The sequence below is a fragment of the Eimeria necatrix genome, genomic scaffold, assembly GCF_000499385.1.
Source record: "Eimeria necatrix Houghton genomic scaffold, Enh_scaff202, whole genome shotgun sequence".
In the NCBI taxonomy this organism is placed as follows: domain Eukaryota; phylum Apicomplexa; class Conoidasida; order Eucoccidiorida; family Eimeriidae; genus Eimeria; species Eimeria necatrix.
In genome coordinates, this window is record NW_013655115.1 from 1 (window position 1) to 18,821 (window position 18,821).

Below are 18,821 nucleotides of genomic sequence, written 5' to 3' on the forward strand. Positions count from 1 at the left end.
CCATGCTTGACGGGCATACCACAGCCTTTCGCAATGAAAAAGAATTTCAATGCTTCGAAAGTGTTTCACGCCTAATATGTATGACTGGCATTGAAATTGACGCCACTGAGGATAATCACAAATCTAAACGGTGCGTCGAATACACTGTATGACGAGTTCAGCGATGCAGTCAACAGGTTTATAATAGATTATCAACATCCAGTAATTTAGTAGTGGCCCCGCATATGAGATTTGAAGCTAAACAAGAAGCCTGAAGTGTCCACGTAAGCAACGAAGCAGAGATATCACAGCAAGCAAGCCTTTATATGACACGGCACTGGCAAAATACATGCCCCTGGAAGCGCTGAAAGGTATCATAACGAAACAACTCACTAGCTAGTATTTGTTTGATGGACAGGACTCAAATACTTCACCGCTGAGCCCTAGCAGGCGTGACGCTGAGGGATCAACTGCTGAACAGGAAAGCAAATGCGAAATAATGAAAGGCGCATCATAGCTTACAAATCATCTATGACGCTGTGGTGAAGCTGCTCTCCATTTGGACACGAAAACAGTTTGTTCAAGATTTTACAGGCACTACTCTAACAAATGCTATGATGCAGGTTTCGCGCTTTCTCGTGCATGCCTGCAGTGTCAAGCCCTGCTTGGCTACAGCTTATGACTGCCAAATCATATGAATCTGCCCCCCAACGCACCGCCTTAAGCATTCAGCACATAAAACTGTTCTCAGCATCAGGCCTATCATTGCACCATGCATACGACAAACATTGACAGAACAGCTTAAAACATCATGAAATGCTGGTAGATGCATCGTCACCAAAATTTGTTGGGGATCCCATCTCAAAACTCAAGCTGATACTCTGCGGCTTTACTATCCGAAATTTGTCCAGATTGCGTAGGCTGCACGGACGGGTTACAGAAGTAAGTAGCATGCAGTGTGCACAGCTTAGGCTCTGGATAATATAATAATATGCGGGACGCTTGCTTGCATACTTTCATCAGTAGATTCCCATCACGGCGCCTCACATGACTTTTACGAAACATATTATAAGCTAGGTGGCACTCCACAGTGTACGTTTGCGCTCTTTACACCCATTTAAAGTCCCCATCCCACATGAATGGCACTGAATTCCCGCCACCACTGGAAACAGTGCAGCCAAAGCAAAAACTACGTTTGCACGATGGAAGGCCGCAGACTGTAGAAGACGCCAGCAGGGCCGCGAAAAAAAAGGTTACGTTGGTCAATGCTTTAAGTAAAGAAATGCGAGCTATAGGTTTGTGCCCAGTACGGAAAAATATTTTTGTAGCGGTTGATCTGCTCACCGACAAGCCTGCGGCTCTGACGCTCGCAGACCACGCTAGGCGTTACAGTCGTCGAAGTTGCGTCGCATCACACTACTGCATCTCAGTTGGTCCTTTCCAAACCTAACGTTGACTAGATTTGTGCGCACAGGTTTGAGCAGTGCGTTTATCAAATGTTGGCTAGTGCTGCATCCAGGACTTCGAAAAAGTTACACTGAAAATCGTTTTAAACGAGCTTCAAGCAGGTAAATCACCAAGCAAAATTTCTGGAACATGTACAATGGCTACGCTAATAATAATATATAGCCAAGACTAAGCAGATTGGTTCCCTGCAGCCCAGCATGTTGCATACATTTTACTGCCAAGCTGGAACAACAACAGGCAGTGCGTTGTATTGTTAAAACACGTTCACCGACACATTGGAAAGGCTAGTAAGCAGAAGCTATCTTAACGACAAGAAACCCAAATGGTTTTGCCGAGAGGAGTGGGCGCCATAACAGAATCCTCTCCATACATTGAAAAGGAGTTATGCGGCAATTCGAGTGAAGTTCATCTGGTGCTGTAACTCTTCGTAAGAGCAATGTTGAATTATTCCATCACTTCGCTCTGCCATCCATTCACAAGTCCACCCTAGTAAATTAAAGCTTGTTCCCTTGCCACAAGCAGCAACAAACACCCTTCTGCATCGTATGTATACTGCAAATTGCACCGCAGTTGCGCCTAATCTGGAGTGCAGAATGCGGTCTGAAGCCGTGCCACTCATATCTCGCGGCTCACTCTCTAAATCGTCATACCAAAATGAAGATGTCGATAATGGCTTGGCCAGGTGCTTCACAATTGAGCGATATGACACTACTGCAAGGTTGGGATAGCGACACACTAAGTGTGAAGCTACACGCGTTTCAAATGCAAGGGCGCATCTACCTAAACACTCGCCACTAAATGCATTCATCGACCGTCTGTAACCACTCAGCGAATACTTCTTTCATACACAAATCCCCCTAATGATGGCTGTGGAGCATTTCCTTTTCATGTGGCTCAACTGTCACTTTCGTGAAGACTGAGAAGACGTGCCTATCCCATGCGACATTCACTCCATTGGGGCTTGTCTACACTCATCGCCGCAGTCCAAAGTAAGGCAGAAATGCTCTGAGCGCGAGCTGCTGCATAACTCTCCACAAGTGCTGCAAATCGTCAAAAGACGGCAAGCATGCAACCTTCATCGCAGTTTGCCACAAGCTCTGTTCATCGCCTGCACACGTGCAGATTACGACTCTGTCTCCCCTCAAACAGCATCCTGGCCTTATCATGGCAATAAGTTTTCAAACGCATTACTTCCAAACTTTCACGCAGCGAAGTGCACTGGCCTTACTGGTGGAGCGGATTTGATAGGTGAGAAAAGCTGAGATGAGGGAAAAGCAAACGGTCATTTCCCGTAAGTGGAAGCAGCACAGGCGCCTCCTTGAAATGCTTTTTCGATGTAAAAGCAAAATGGCCTCCGTCTCTCCCGTGCTTTCGGAAGCGCAGTCACCGACAGATAGATCTCTGCTCTAATTCGGAGCCACTGGCACTTCGGCGCATATGTGTTAAACCACTCACACTAAAAGTGAGGCCATAGAGGGCAATTAAACACATGACTCAACAATGATTTCTCCGTATAGGTCCATAATTTTTGCCCACGATATCAGTTCGCAGACGATCGGCTGAAGTTCTTAAGCTCACAGCCACGTACTTAATGAATTGGCCAGCATAATTTCCACAATGGCTATTGCTCAGCACCTGCGCAGGACGTAAAATAAAGTTTTTCCTTCTTTTCGACTTGCTCATTAGCTAAATAAATTTTAAAACCGGACACGCATGCTCTCGTTGCGAGAAATGCTTGGTTGGAATTATGGCATTATGGTGTGTACAGTGCGTATTTCAGGTGCAAGGTAGTGTCTCATTCATTGCCGCAATTGATGCCCAGTGCAGATCATAGCTCCAAGCAAATCTCTGCTCGTAGATCATGAAGTGCACTGATCATAGTGTCCCCAACGTACCGTCTGTGTAACGCGATGTTTCAGCACCAGTCAGCTCCTACCAAAAAGCTCTTGCCTTTGAACCCTCTCATTGTCACATTTCTGACTCAGTTTCGTTGTGCCGCGAAAACCACCAGGTTATGGCGCCTTGCATTTCGTGATTCACAGGCTTTAGCCCAGTGAGGACACTAGCAGAAGCGTGCTGTATGATGATGTCCCAAATTGCTGATAAATAAAGAAAAAGGCATAGTGGCCGGTTTGGTCCAGCCTTATTCGATGTCGCCGCACCTCGCTTGCTTGGCAGCTGTTGCTTACTGCATTCAGTCTATTTACTGAGACTGAAGAAGCAATGGACTCGACGAAGAAAGTTTCTCGCAACAAATAAGCCTATTCCTTTCGTGAAGGCCCGTTGCTTCAGCAGAAGTAAAGAGGCTGACACACTAAAATTGCTGGCGCGAAAAGGGGAACGGTGGCGAAACTCTACCGAATTCAGAAGGGCCATAGGCTTCGAAGTACCAGCAAAAGTTTGCTCTGGGTGAAGAAAAGGGGCAGCCTGTTGTACAGCTTGCGCGCTCCATTGATCTCGCTCTTGAAGCCAGTCACACAACTAGTGCGCTTTGTTTGGAGACCGAAAAACATGCTCATTGGCAAACTTCTTTCAAGTCATCTGCCAGAACAAAATTGTCATTAGTGAGCGCTGCATATATTTATGTGTATGTAAACGCAGACAATGAGACAGGCACGAACCAGAACGGGCAGTAAAGTGGCCATAGCATAAGGCAAATGCTGGCCAGCCCTTGAAAGTCCGAAAAATTGCACTCGCACATAATGGAGCCATTTTTTTCTAGATTGGGAATTTTGTCGGTCTTTTAAGTTCAACAAAGTTGATGCGTGTGTTCTCTGCATTGCCCGATGTACGGTATCGGGGTCGTTACGGACGTCACATTCGCTTTCGGGTGATGATACTTCGTCGGAGAGTTTTCTTTTCGTTGCATTCGAGGCCTTTCCTGTTGTTATAGCTCTGAAGCATCTCAGCACCGCGAAAGCCATTGCAAGCGCAGTGAAAAGTACGATCGCTGCATGTCTCCGCGGTGGCAGTTCCCCCAGAGTCCCACCAGAGAAGACCGGACTTAGACGTGGTCCAAATACTGGCTCAGAGGGCGAGTCAATTGCTTCAGAAGGAAGCGGGCTTGACTCGAGCCCAGCAGCATCAAAGAGCCGGAGTGGTCCATCACTCCCAATGGTTCCTACCACCAAGAAACCCAACAGAGGTCCCATCCAGCGAAGGACCATTTTTACGATAAGTTAATGGACAAAAATGAGCCGAAAAAGGTGAAACTTGGCACAATTCCACCCCTATTGCGCTTGGCGAGGCCGTAGAACGGATTTCCTTGCGTATTCAAGAACGACAGAGTTCTTTAAGGCCTATCGGGAAGTATAGGGAGAAAAGTCACCAATAGGAGCAATGCAATGCGCTTTTTGTTGGCCTTTGGCATAATTGGTTCAATTTTGCCGAATTTCAGAAATGGGCGGATTGATGGCCTCGTCCCAAGCCCTTTTCGGCTTCGCTCAACGTCGATTCGGCGTTACATGATTTCCACAGGCAATTATTCCGAACAGTCTAATTTAAAATATTTTTTTTAATTTGTGTGATTCTTATTTCTGCCGAAACGTGGCATAAGATGGAGAAATTCGCTTGTTCAAGACACTGAACAGACAACGCTCCTCCATACTGGAAAAACAGCAGTGCTGAAGTCGTCATTTCTTTCGAATAAAGATGTGAAAGCGCTTAAATGCTGGAGACTGCAGTTATTTAGGGTGTCTAGTTAGAAAACTTTTTGCTGGAAATTCTAATGCGTCATTGATTGCAGTGGGATATCTGAAGCATTGTCTCCTTATCTGCAGGACGTTGCGATAGTTTAGCGAAAGCTCAAACCTTATCCACTACCTCCCCACGAAAGGCAGTCCCAGAATTATTTTTCAACTGTAACGGCGCTTACAATGGGTTAAATGGTCAGGGTGCTGATGGCTAAGCCGTGTGTGTGCAGTGGCGCCGTCGGCAGCGAGTGATGAAAAAGGCATTGGCGAACGGGAGAGCCTGTGCAACTGCGCTGGAGCACAGCTCTAACTTCTCTAGGCATTTACCTACAACTGCAGTATCAATCTACTGAGCTGTTCAAGAGGGAAAGCTTAATTTCCTCGCAAATATTTTTCCGAGCGTGAGAAGGAGCAATGTTTGAGCGGTTGAACGCCCGTCCGAAACTCGCTTGAAAAACATAAACGCGTGCCTTCAATAGAGGCAACATCATAGGTCTAATCTTTTTCCGCGCCTAGCTATCGAAATTAGGATATAGACATACGCAAAGGTGCACACAACATCTTTATGTAGCCTCTCAAATATTGCTCTTTTCAGGGCAGTTGCGAATCTTTGGACAGTTTGTATCAAAGGGGAAAGTCCCTAACAACTGTATCGTCTTAAGAACGTCAGCGATTACTAAAACTAATGTGCCCGCTTGATTTTTTTTTAGGAAAATCCACAATTGGGTGCAAGGAAATGAACTTTACTTTAACTTTCCACTTTTGGCTTTTTACAACTTTGGCATGCTACGCTTAACTTCATTCAGAAGCTGCACTTCACACTCATTCCGTAGCGTCTTGCATCTTTCCAGTTGCTGGATCGTTCCCACCTTCGCCTCCTTGAAATGCTGTCCCGAAGTCTACTGGCCTCTTTTGCTTTCCCCTTGAGATGTACACCTGCGTAACTGGTATTAACTTCCTTTCTTCTGCAATTTTCTTGTCTCCTTCAAGTGCTGCACTTTATCTTGCACCTTTTAGCTAGTAAAATTGAGGTATCGCTTCTCCCAGGTGACACTTACATCTTGCCTTTTACATCTTTCGAATGTGGGTGTTCACATATTCGAAATATGGTCTTTCGTCCTCCACATGTCGCATCGTGCACTTCATTTGTTCGATGAGCTACCCACTTTTCTCACACTTTTGAGGTGAAGCCGTTCTTCTATAAAATTCCTGCTTCCGAACTTTCCATGTTACTCTACTTTCGACTAATTACGCCTAGGCCAAAGAGAAGAAAATTTGGCATTTCACATCTATTTTGGTAAAAGGTTTATAACATAATTGATATCCAGTATAATGGGTTATTCTAGTGGGTAAATTATCCTAAACGGCGTTTTGAACACCCACACCCAGCTTCGCGCCTCCAGTAGATTTCTTACTGACTGCCTCTCACGAATCACTTGACTCACATTGTAGAAGCGGATTGTCCTCGTAATTTTCAAGGGCCAGCGGGACTTTAACGACTCGAGCGTTAACAAACACACGTTCCTCAGGAAGCCGACGCAAATACTCTTGCCTAGAGGGCGGCTCTTGCTGTGAGTTCCGAGTATCCGTGCCCCTATGCCTCTGGTGCACCTTAAGCAGTCCCATAAATTCTTCGCGGACAGCTTCCGCAAGAGTCATCGACGTCAAATTCCTCGTGGGGATCTCCAAGGGCTAGGATGCGTCGTGTTCGGGTCCCCTAAAACGGTTCGATGTGCATAGGCGACGTGCATCTGACCGCGCTGCGAGGGCTTTTCTGGGCTCCTTTGGACTCCAGAATTCGTATGCCGCGGAATCTGGAGTACCCATAAGCAACTCGTCGCCTTTCTAGGCAAGCGGTCCGGTCAGCACTTTGCAGAGATGAATACCTTGTTTATTCTACAGAAAACTCACTCAGTAGGCGCAACCGTCATCCGAGCCCAGCAAGTCTATCCGTCTAGCCATATCAACGTGCAGATCCCGCAAGGACATGAGTGCACTCGTCCTATGTTGAGCACCTATGACTGGCGTATAATGGCCCTATCGGGGTCTCAATGCCGTTTGCGCAAGCAGCGTGGCTTGTTCGTTCGCTGACTGGGTCATTGCATAGCTCAGCTCAGAGGGGTTATTTTCTAGCCAGATGCAAGCATACCGCTGCCACAGCCACGCCATGTTCCGCGTGGCTTTACGAAAATCGATCCTTCTCAGTTTTAAGCGGCGGTAACTCGCTTCTCCTGTGCTAAGACATGCGCCCGCGTTAAGAGAAGCGACCTCGCGTGCCATCACTGTGCCGCAGCTGCTAAGGGATATCGAATTGTATAAATCCGTACTACCCACTCAGAAACAAAATTCAGAGCATTGCACTAGTCTCCTTGTGCTGCTTCGTGCGAGGCCCTCTGTACCTAGTTCGTTTTCTAGTTTCTTCTGTAACAATTCGCCCGGATCCAGAAACTGCGGTGACTTGCAGTAGGTATAGTGCAAAAGTTGATGTCTAACAACAAGATACTGTGCAGAAACTCGGGCTCATTAATTATATACAAAAGTCGCTAGCGGAGGCTAGCGTGGATGCGCCAGGATCACTTACCTCGAGATCGGTCAAATGCGGCGGCCTTACCAGTGGCCAGATTCGATAATTTTATATTCTCCAATCCGCTCACTTTTCCACAAGTACAGCCTGTGTTACATTTAGTTGTGTTCAGCGCTTTCGGTCTAATGGGCGACAGCTCCCTGAAGCTCTTCAGGATTCAGGTCGTGACCTGCCTGATCCCCAGCATTAGTGGACGCGCTACCATACAACACCACCAGTCTTGTATCACCAAAAATATTTTATGAGGCTTTTCGTCTCGATTGCGCCGTCAGCTTTGTGCTTAGCTCCAATTTGCTAGCATGCTTAGCGCGCTGGTGGTACCTCAGATACCTGGTGTGGCGCGAACCAGTGCAAATGCAAAATTGCGTCGCGGCTTGGTCACAAGCATGAAACAGATAAAGTAACTGAGGCTTTTTGATTCCGCATGCCGGTGCCGCGATGCGCAGAAGACCGAACGGGCGCCAGCAGTCATCTCTGCTTGGAGGCACCGCCAGCTGCATCCTTGCCCGGTATCAGCATCAACCGGGATAGTACGCGAAACTGCGTAGCCCTGAGAAGGAGCACAGCTGTCCGCTTTCTTTTTTGCATTTGGCCGTGGCCTGCAGGACTGGCTGGGTGAGTCTCACTGCGTGAGTCTTGGCGCATGCATTCGAGAAAGGGCTTGTTGCCGCTCCAAGCAAGGAAGTACACTGTAATTGGTTATGTCTACTTACAGTTTCACGCACGTAACCAAAAAGGCTTCTTTTTGTCCAGCTGTATTCCGATGCTTCAAATATCCTGCTATAAACGCGACGTCATTGGACGGAACGGTTCATTCGCCACGAACGGTTGAAGGCGGTGTTACCGGTGACTGTGCAACTCAACTTGGCATGGCTGACTTGGGCTTGTTTCATTCACACGAATAGACGCCGCTTGATGTTACTACTACCGCTTCTGACCAGGACGATGAAAGAAGACCCTGGCCTTCCGGAATATCAGAACTTAGATGCTCGCGAGGAAGGAGTGCTCGTTTGCTACTGCTCGGTCAAAGGGCTTGTTGCGGTGGCCTCTCGCAGAGTTACTGCTGTTGCTGAGCGCAGGTAGCTGTACCAGCAACAATACAAGCAGGCTGTAGAACTTTTACAGCACTTGCTGGTGCTAACATCGGCGTGTTTGCCCTATATACTGCGGAAGCAGTTGACTGCGCTGCTACAGCATCGTCCAGGAGTGACATGTGCAAGAACTTTTGTGTGCCTGACTGTGCATGGAAAGAGGAATTGAGTCTTCGTTGTGCCTGCAACGGCTTTCTCGGGCCCTGCAGGTCGATGCTGCCGCAGTTACATACAACGAATGGGGTGTTTTCTTTGCCTAAAAGGCTACTATTGGCCATTGAGCCAAGAACCATGGAAGCTTTGAAGAAACCCACGACGTCCCTGGGGTTGCATGGACGGATCATCGGCGTCTGTGGAGTGGCCCTTGCTGTAGCTTGTGAGGGTTGCAAAAAGAAACCTGAGCTTTGTTGGGTGCCCTCAACGCCGTATACAGAACCCTTTAAGGGCTCTAGGGAGGCCCCAGAGATTTGCCGAAGGCCTTCTAAGGTGCGCGTATCCACGCGTGGAATATATGGAAGCTTTAATGAATACTGTAGCGGAAGGCACTGCTTAACAACATTGTCTTCGAGAAACACAAGACAGATACGGGCATCGCCGAGAAACCTGCAACGTGCACATTCTTTCAGGCTGCCTGCAACGAGCATTGACGGTCTTTGGGGAACTACTTCGGCAGCTTTTGCTGTCACGTCATTTGCATCTATGGCTTCAACGAGAGCAGCAGCGTGTCCTACAGATACACGTGGTCCTGCGTTCACAGATAGCCCCAACAGCAGCGCAAACAGCAGTGCCGACCTCTCCAGTAGTGAAGGCAGTAGTAGTGACGGCAACGTTAGGAGCACCACCAGCAACAAGACGAAAAGAAACAAGAGCGGAGGCAGCAGTTGCAGCAGCAGTTTTGCTCAGGGGCCGCTAAACATTGTGAGCACGGCTGAGGAGGGCGACATCTTACGGGGCCTGAAGGTACAGCGCCAAAGTGTAAAATGCAGGGTTTAAGTTTAAAGTAGCAGCGCATACAGACGCTCACTTATTTACTCTTTTGTTGGAGGCTTCAACCACTTGCGTGAGTTTCTTGCCTCGGTGGACTTCGTGGTCTCTTGTAGTCAAGAACCATAACATGCTTGCTGTGTGTCATTCACATGTTCACCCTCACCGTTTTTCGTTGACTGTATTTCGGGTTTTTCGTGTGTATTACTTGCGTTTGACGGAATCCTGCCCCAGTTCGTGGTCTGTCGGTTCCACGTCTTCGTGTTTATCTTTATTTCTTGCCCGTTTTTCCTCTCCATCTGTGGTGTGCACACGACACTACATCGCTTGCTACAAAGTTGCACGTTTGCTGCTGAAGTCTGCACAGGTCGGCCCTTTGACATGGAAGGGGGAGAGCCGGCTTCGGCTGTTGCTGCAGCGGTGGGCCTGGGAAGTGAGCGCCCAATTTAGGCGTCTTCTTCCTGGAGCTAAAATCACCGTGCGCCTCGAGGAGCTTAGGCCGCGCAAAGGCAAGTGCAAAATGGCCTTCTTAGGCACAGATTCGACTGGTAAGAAGTGTCGCCACTACAGGCGCTGCCGCTGCTAGTGTCTACGGTGGTATCGCGCAAAGTATTTTTGTCATTGCTGCTACTGCGCTCTCTCCCTGCTGGTGCTGGTGTTGTTCCATATGCGGCAAATCGCAATCTTGATCTTAACGTCGCTTGGTTCGTCTGCTGATAAGGACAATTGTGCGTCTGCTGTTGGTGCTGACGCTTGCTATCTAGTGGCTTTCGTGGCTTATTTTCCGGAGGAATTTCCAAGAAATTTTCAGTGAAAGTACACTTTCAACTCGGGCCTATCCTTGCCAAAAACGCTGGTTTTTGCCGTTACGACGTAGGTTCGTGCTGATACTGACGGATTTCCGAGGCTTAGTGCGTGGGGTTTAGGGTTTGAAGCTCACGCTGTAGAATGCATTAATTTGCTTGCAGCTCCTGGACAGCGAGCATCCCCTTGCCCGCACTTTCTTGAAGGCTGCGGTGGCTGCCATTTCATCCACCTGGACCTTCTTCATCAACGGAAAGCCAAACAGCAGTTACTGCAGCAGATGCTTCATGAACTGCACCAGGAGCAGCATCTGCGGTGCCAACAGGAGCAACACCCACAGTGGACATGTCCTGAAGTCATACCGCTCGTGCCATCTTCTTCTGAGATAGAGTATGGAGCACACACCGAATGCGCGAGCTGCTCTCACCTTTGTAGCAGCAAAAGCGACACCACAAACAGACACACTGTCTCGCTTAAGGCTTTAGGTATGTGTATTGTTACTGCTTTTGCTGAATGCGTAAGGTTCGCTTCGAGGGTAGACTTCCTACTGCACTCAGTCAACGGAAAACCGCGGTTAGGCCTCCCGGCATTTGATGGGACCGTCAACATTGTCGACATCCAGAAATGCCTACGAATGCGACGCCCTAGTAGGCCTTCTTGGCACCTGTGCTGCCATTGTTGCTGCTTGTGCTAAAGCTTCCCGCGGATGTTCTCGTTAGTGTTGATCATTCTACTAGTGCTTTTGTTATTTATGCAACCCTGTGCTTAGGGAGCCATTGCTCTCGCTGCTGTTGTGGGCTATGGGCTCTGCAGTGAGTGAGGTGTACAGGCAGCTAAGAAAGGGCCTTCTGCCCCTCATGGAAGATCAACGACTGCGAGTGTTGGACCCTCGTTGTGGAGCGGGAACGCTAAGCGGTCTCACTCTCAGACTTGCGGGTAAGGGACTTCATGCACTGACAAACGAACTGTTTTGTTGCTGCTGGTAATGGTGCTGTTGCAGCTAAGAGCTGGGTGTGCAACAGAGGCGTCGTATGTTTTGTGCCTTGAGAGATTGCGTTCTGGCCTCATGTTTTGCACGACACACAATAAAGGACTGGAAACTTAATTCTGAATTGGAGAGTGTGGTGTTTTATTGGTTTTTTAGAACACTGTTCCGAAGGGCAACTCTCTTGTATTTTGTGTGCAGAGGATAGCACAGCGCCCGACGGTACGGTGTTGCTGCGGTTGAAAGGTCATATCGAAGACAGTGCGCGACCCCAACTCGTTCATTTTGCGCAACAGCTGAGAGCGCATTGTCCCTCTCTAAAGGCTGTTACTTTTTGTGATGTACGCAGGTGAGTCAGGGGCTATTGCTGCGGTTGCTTCTGCAATTGTTGTTCCTTTGCTGGTACTCATGGCGCCGTTAATGCTGCCGTTGTTAATGCTACCGTTTTCCCTGTTTTGCTCCCGCTGCTCTCGTTGATGCTATTTTTGGTGCCACAGCATATGCTTTGGCCGTCCTTGGTGCTATATGTATTACCGCCTATTATTTTGCAACAATTTTCTGTTTGTGGTGGTCTGCTGCTATAGGCTGCAAGCTCCAGATGAAGTTTTGGCTGGCACGGATGCGCTACTGGTGACTGTTTTTGGGTGGCGATACCGAATAACAGGTGAGGAACGCTGCCTTGTACTCCACGACAACTTGAGTTTGTTTTTTGCGTTCACACGTTGGAAAGGGTGGGTCCCTACGTTTTAGGCATGTGCCACGAGTAGTTTTAGCTCAAGCTCTTGGTTCTAGGGCACGACCCACTGCAGATTTACAGTGTCCTGTTACCATGGAAGGTTCTCTTGCTATGATATTTTCCTCCACTTTTTGTTTGTTTCGGGCAATTTTTAGCCTCTGAGCCAGCAAAAATAAAGGCTGTCGCAGGCAGTCTTCACTCGTGCCGACGTTTGTCCGTTCTTTCGTCCTACTGTATGCTCCTGTCTATGCGCCATATCCGCACGCATGTCCGTTTGTTGCTTTTACTCCGTTACGCGCGTGTGCCCCTCTGTGGCCTCATTTGTTAGATCTCGTACTCATCTGTCTTCATTTTGTGTGTCCCTATTTTTTCTGTTTCTGTTCTGTGTGACGAGGTGGAACACGCGAGGCCTTTGCAAGTCGGGGAGAAGTGATGGAGCAAATTTTTCATGCTTTGAAGGAGGCCACGGGAAGGGCAACAGGGTGCCTGTGGGGGGCTTTAGGGTCTGGGGGTCTTTTGGAAGTTTTGTTATCCTCCTCGTTTGAGAAGGTGAGCCTAATGTGACCCTCATGTGACGGGCAAGCAAAGCGTGAAGCTCAGGCCATGGGTTCAGGGCTTATTTGAGCACGCAAGAGCACCAGAATAGACTAGGAAGTCTACGCTAATTAAAAAAAAACAAATGTTCAGGCAACGACAGCAATATATGAGCACAAGCAGCTATGGGCACAAAACCAGGAAGGCAGCCAGACAGCAGACGTAGATGGAGGCCATGCAGTCAGTCCCAAAAGGGTCGTCTTTTTTCTACTGCGACGCCGCCCTCAGTTGCTGGATCAATACCCATAGCAAGGCACCGTTGCAGTATATCACGCCGCTTTCCGAAGGAGGTCAATATTGCTTGCTTAGGACGTCGCAGGAGGTGTAAGAATGCGGCTGCACTGCAGGTGGTGGTGTTTGCGCCTGGCTCCCGCGACGCGGATGAGGCCCGCAAGAACTTTGGCCTCAACGGCATATCCTCGGCCGAAGTGGTGGAGTGTACAAACAGCCAGTGGGCTCTGAGGGGTTGCTGAGGCTGTTGCGATTTTGAAGCATCCTAATGATTGCACTCCCCGTCGCCTGTTCCGAGTCCAGCTGGCGCGTTTCACTTAATGCTGCTTGCAGAGACGTTGCGACGGCCCTGGCTGCTAGAGCTGGCCTGTATCGCCCTCTTCGAGGACAAAACCGAGCGCAGCTGGTGCAGGTCAGGCCCAAAGACGAAATATTGCCTTGAAATACCTAAAGGAGCGACCGCTCGGAAATGGCCTGTTTCGAATGGTGGTGTGCGTGCTGATGTAGCCAGTGTGAATGGCTGCTGCTTCGTTCTACTTCGAGAGAATGTGTAGCCACGCAGTATACAGACACATCCATGTTCAGACGCGAATATTCCGTTATGTGGTTACTGTCAAGCTGAGAAATGGAAGTGGCTTTTAATGCGGCTATGTATGCTGTAGCTTTGGCACACTTTTGTGCTGTTTATGTTCCGGTATATTCAAAGCATGCTGTGGCACGGGGTACCGAGATAGGCTTCCACCGCGTTGAGGGAAGCGCGTTGGAGCGAGAAGTGACAGCGAAGGACAGTGCTGGAGACTGCCGACAACGAGCCGAATCTGCTGCAACCACCACAGCAACGGCACTGACACCAGCAAACTCAGCAGCACGGGAGTCACTAGATGCAGCATCGAAGCTGGAAGGAATAGGAACATCTGGTGAGCAGCACTTCGGCGCGCCGTGGCAGATGATTCTTGCATGTTCTTGCGTGCGCCCACGACGTATCCTCACGTCTTGGCAACCGTATCTCCGTTGAGTTCCTTCCGTTGGATTCAGAAGCCATCAAGACTGCAGCTTCCGAGCTCCCTGACGTTTTATTGCTCTCTCCATCGCGTAGAGGGCTAAACAAGGCAAGCACAGTGTTTTGGGGGTTCAGTTCTACTGCGCCTATACTTCTGGAGCACGTACGGTTTGCCCTACTGAGGGACTGTCTGCAGAGCTCTATTCGCATTTTTCTGGTGCAGGAGATTCGGCGCTGGGTCGCCGCAGCAGCTCCCCGGCGTATTGTCTACATAGCCCATGAGCAGCAAGCATTTCTTCGAGACGCAAAGGCACTTGCAACCGTCGGGTAGAGGCTCTTCTTACTTTTGCTGTTGCACGCTGCAGCTCGAGCAAGAGTATAGCTCACAAAATCTCTCCTGGGCTTCTAGGGGTAGCAAAATAGCTCCAAAGGAGCGACACGATGTCAGTGAATCCATCACAGCATCTCATTCCCAGTGAGAACTATGTCTATGCAGGTACGAGCTTGCATACTTTAAGGCATTCGACATGTCTCCTCACACAACTGAAGTACTTACCGTCTCCGCCTTCTGCAAAAGCCATTCTGACTCGTGCAAGCACCAGGAGGCAGAACAGACCCCCACGTGAACAAAGGAATCCCTCCCTACAGAGCTAAAGCACTCAATGCCCTACACGACCCACGACCCTCATGGATGCCCGAGGGGGTCCCCATGAACATCTTATGCAGAATGCACGAGGGTTTTATATCTCGGCACACAAGATTCCAACATCAGAACCGAAGTCCATGGATGACCCTGGAAAAACCGCAGTGAAGGCCCACCTGTCACTCCAGTAAAGGCGTAACTGCTGGGCATTAAAAAGATCGTAGGCGTTATAAGCCTTTTGTTGAGACATTCTTTGAGTTGGCGTGAACACATAGACTCTTCAACGGGTGACGGCGAGTCGCCAAGTGTGGCGTCCGACAAACGCAAGGCCCGCATTCACTGGCCATATGCTTACGCGCGGCTCATGACTGAGGCGACACCTTGAAAAATCGTGTAGCCATAATATGGAGTGTATGTACAGAGCTAGTGAGACGCACGCAAGAGCTCCTCATGGCAACCACCACGACAAGGAACCGCGTAGGCACCACTTGAAGACCTGTTCAAGTTTTGCTCTCCTAAAACGTACTTAATGTAGGTAGCGATGTCGTGAGCCTTGCCAGAAAGAGTATCCTGGGCCACACACGCTTTCCATCTAAAGCTCACACACGCGCACACAGCCTCAGTGGGGAATGGGTTGTGCCTGTGGAGCTAGGCGCACCTGTGGAACATGGGCCGGCAGCGGTCAAGCTCAATTACTGTCGGGATTGTAAATAGCAACGTAGAGGAAAGACACGGAGCTGCGTGCGGGCTTCGGCGGGGGAACGAGTACACAAAACAAGTCCACATTTTCCTTTAGCAATTAGTCATGGTTACGTAGACACTACAACTTGAATGAGATGTAGCGCATGCATGAAAATATAGCACCTGGTGCATCTACGAACCAGAAGAATTGGATTGAAAATCAGGATTTTGGCTGGCTGTTGTTTCCGAAAAGGAACTTGTATCTATCCTCGCTGCTTTCAAAGGGGCCGAAGCTGCGCGCAAACATAGAGTTTCGCTGGGGCTTAAAAGTATGGCAGTTGTCAAGAAGAACTCGTTTACTATGCTCAAGAGTCTACGGTTGTGGTTTACATACCGTTGGAAGATACCGTGCAGCTTTTGGGCGGCGTTGCGGTCGTCGATGATCGGCACGGCGTCCGCTGCGCAACAGAGCCGAAGAGTTGGACTTCACAGCGTATCGCTTCAAGTCCAAACGTGTAGTCCGTCCTCAGGCAACTGGTTTCCTCTGAGGGGAAACGGCGATATGTCTGCGGTGTGCCAGCAATGGAATGCGGACTCTATGGGATACAACTGCGGTACCCCTAGCAATGGAATGCGGACTCTATGGGATACAACTGCGGTACCCCTATACTCTACAGGTTCAGAGTTTGTAAGTCTAGAGCCTACAGGTAAGGATGTGGTCATCTGGTGTAATCAGAATGATGGAGGGTAAACGACGAATTCCAAAGCGCCGCACTAGTGCACTATAGTCTCCGAAGGGAAGTGACAGCCTGCATAGAAACCCCAAACGCAGCATACCAAATCATGTGCAGTCAGTCCTGACTTTAGATCACTGCAGCAAATCCTAAACTTATGACAATAAAACCTACCAGGGCATTGTATATGCGAATGCGGCGAATTCAGCAGGGGAACGGTCGCAGGGGATGTAGATTGTCTCGAACAGAGGCGGCTGCTGCTCCTGCTGCAGCTGTTTTAGCTGGCTGTAAACCTGGTGAAGCCGTGCAGAAAAGTCCCGACAATGAGGGCACCAGGACGCCCCGAAGAAAAGCGCGATATACTTCCCCACTAGTTCAGCTGGTGGTACTGGTTCTAGGCCTACAGCCCTTGCTGCTGCTTTTACAGCGGGTGTGCTACCATTCGCACTACCCTTCTGTTGTATTAAGAGCCTCCACCGCTGCTGCTGCTGCCTCATAAGCTGCTGCTTGGGAAGACTGACGTGCAGCTGCCATTGCTGTACTGCCGTCTGGAGTCGGCGGCGGTTTGCCGCTGCGTAGCAAAAACAGCGGCACCCATTCTGCTACAGCTGCCTTTTTTTGTGTTGCTTGTGCAGCAGGTGCTCTCGCTGCAGCTTCTCTTGTGGGTGCCGGTGCCGCATCTGCTCCACCATGATGTATCGGTCCAGAAGGCGCGGCGGCGCAGATAGCCGGCTCTCGGTGGTAAAAGCCAAAGAATGGCATATTCTTAACCCTTCTATCATGAACTGCACGTTCTTGGTTTCTGAATGTACGCATCTTTATCTAAGTTCGTTGGGACTTGCGTAGCAAGCCCTTGACGTGGTTCAGCAACTGGAGTAGCTGCTGCAGATTGAGCGCCGCGAGTACACTTTTTTTCAGCCATCAAAAATTTTGGTTGTGCTCCAACCTTTAGCCGCTTGGAGTATTTTTCCATCATTATGAAGAGACAAGCCATCAAAGTTACATAGTAAACCCTCGAGTGTGTGCTACGATAATTCATGAGGTAGATTTTGTCATTTTCATCAGCAAAGCAATTTCATAACATAATTAAGGTATTTCCTCGTGCCTCTCAGGGATGTTCTGCATGCCTAATGCTATGGTTTCCTCTTCCTAGTGCGTTTCTGCACAGCGGACTAAAATCGGTAGTGGCACTTCAAAAGTTGGAACTTGTATTTCTAGCCCTTCAGTAGATTTCCGTGCTAAAAACAACCTGCGCGCCTTTAGTACGATCAAAGTTTCATCTACTCTTTTTTTCCTACCATCGCTTTTTTACTCCTGTATTGCGTAAGTGGTGTACTGCTTTCACATATAAATATGGCTCTCCCTACAACTAGTGGCAAGCAGTAGTAAAAGGTGTAACAATCAATCTCTCCAAAACAAAGAACCTTGAGTGAAAGTGGGTTCACGTGAGTCGCCCAAAGCACATCCCATTTTATTTCTAAAGTGTCTCCTGCAAAGACTGCGGCTGCTGGCCTTTTACGGCTTCTAGCCACTGCCACACGTGCGTATGACACCCAAGTTAGTGCGTATCGAGCATTCGTGCTCACACTTCTGGAATAGTCGATGCACTTCTGTTTACACGATCGCAGCATAGTTCAGCCATTCCTGGTGAATCATATTGCGAAATATCGGGCAGGCCCCAAAAAAAAAAGATGAATGCAATCCACATAGCTGCAGCCGCTGCTTTTGTAAGACAATTCAAGATACTTTGTTGGGAAGGCAAGAGAAATCCCTCTATTTTTGCAAAGCTTGGATCTGCATGCAAATTCTTCTTCAAAGCAAAATACGAAAGCAGAAAGAGCTAAACCTCATTGGTAGCCTTGACATAATGCACGCCATAGCTGCAACTACGCCAGCACAGATCCGTTAAACCCCCACGCAAGCGAGGAAAGTGGCGGCTGCCCCTTACCTTTAATTGTGACTATGTTGTCTTCAAGTTGCGATTGCTGCTGCCGCTTTCGGATATACGCTCACTAGTAGTACCAGATATTGGACTCAAACTTGCACGGAAATAGCTAAGCATAAACGCACTAAAGGCAGATGAGGGAAAATGATGTTCGGAACAAAAAAGATGATGACCGTAAGAAAAGAAGCAGCGCCTTCGTATACGGAGAGACCTACAACCCACGCTTCCCCAACTAGCCTTGCTGCTTATTCTGCTGCCGTTTGTACTTCTCCTAATCCTTCTGCAAACGATTATCCTAACTCTGACAAAGGATTCAAAGTCTCAGTGCAACAGCAGCAACTGCTGCCGTATGAGTCGGTACACCTCGCTCCTAGTACGCCCGTGCTACAGAATATGCGGCATCAGGCCTCCGCTGCCAGGAATAAATGAAAGGGATAAGCTTCGGATCAGGCTTCGCTAGGGGGGTCAAATAAGGAACAGAGTAGCGCAGGCGAAGCTACCACCACCATGCGCAAAAAAAGAAAACAAACGAGAACGAATAACAGGGAACCAAGCCAACTTTGTCACTCAAGCCCCTTTTGTTTCAGTTCTTCTGAAATGCAGACTCTATAGTCCGCAAAGAAATGAAAGCAATTACGAGACATATCTCCCTGTTCAGAAACAACACCAGA

The 18,821-nt window shown here is 48.8% G+C and overlaps 3 protein-coding genes across 3 annotated transcripts; 1 reads left to right on the forward strand and 2 right to left on the reverse strand.

The window, feature by feature from the left end:
- Nucleotides 1-4,007: 4,007 nt before the first annotated feature.
- Nucleotides 4,008-4,613, reverse strand: ENH_00027310 (hypothetical protein, conserved; the record flags this gene model as incomplete). Its single annotated transcript, XM_013584731.1, has 1 exon — nt 4,008-4,613. One exon carries the CDS (start codon nt 4,611-4,613, stop codon nt 4,008-4,010), a length of 606 nt encoding a protein of 201 aa, XP_013440185.1.
- A 4,491-nt stretch (nt 4,614-9,104) lies between these two features.
- ENH_00027320 (RNA methyltransferase, TrmA family, putative) lies at nt 9,105-14,773 on the forward strand (the record flags this gene model as incomplete). Its single annotated transcript, XM_013584732.1, has 14 exons — nt 9,105-9,773; nt 10,165-10,345; nt 10,766-10,991; nt 11,124-11,248; nt 11,415-11,537; nt 11,788-11,935; nt 12,171-12,250; nt 12,717-12,871; nt 13,264-13,367; nt 13,481-13,559; nt 13,854-14,064; nt 14,183-14,265; nt 14,371-14,474; nt 14,644-14,773. The coding sequence occupies 14 exons, from the start codon at nt 9,105-9,107 to the stop codon at nt 14,771-14,773; spliced, it is 2,418 nt and encodes an 805-aa protein (XP_013440186.1).
- Nucleotides 14,774-15,691: 918 nt separating this feature from the next.
- ENH_00027330 (hypothetical protein, conserved) lies at nt 15,692-16,967 on the reverse strand (the record flags this gene model as incomplete). The annotated part of the gene is given in 5 exon segments (XM_013584733.1): nt 15,692-15,764; nt 15,866-15,929; nt 16,177-16,280; nt 16,380-16,651; nt 16,656-16,967. Coding segments are annotated over 5 exon segments (825 nt in total).
- Nucleotides 16,968-18,821: the final 1,854 nt, after the last annotated feature.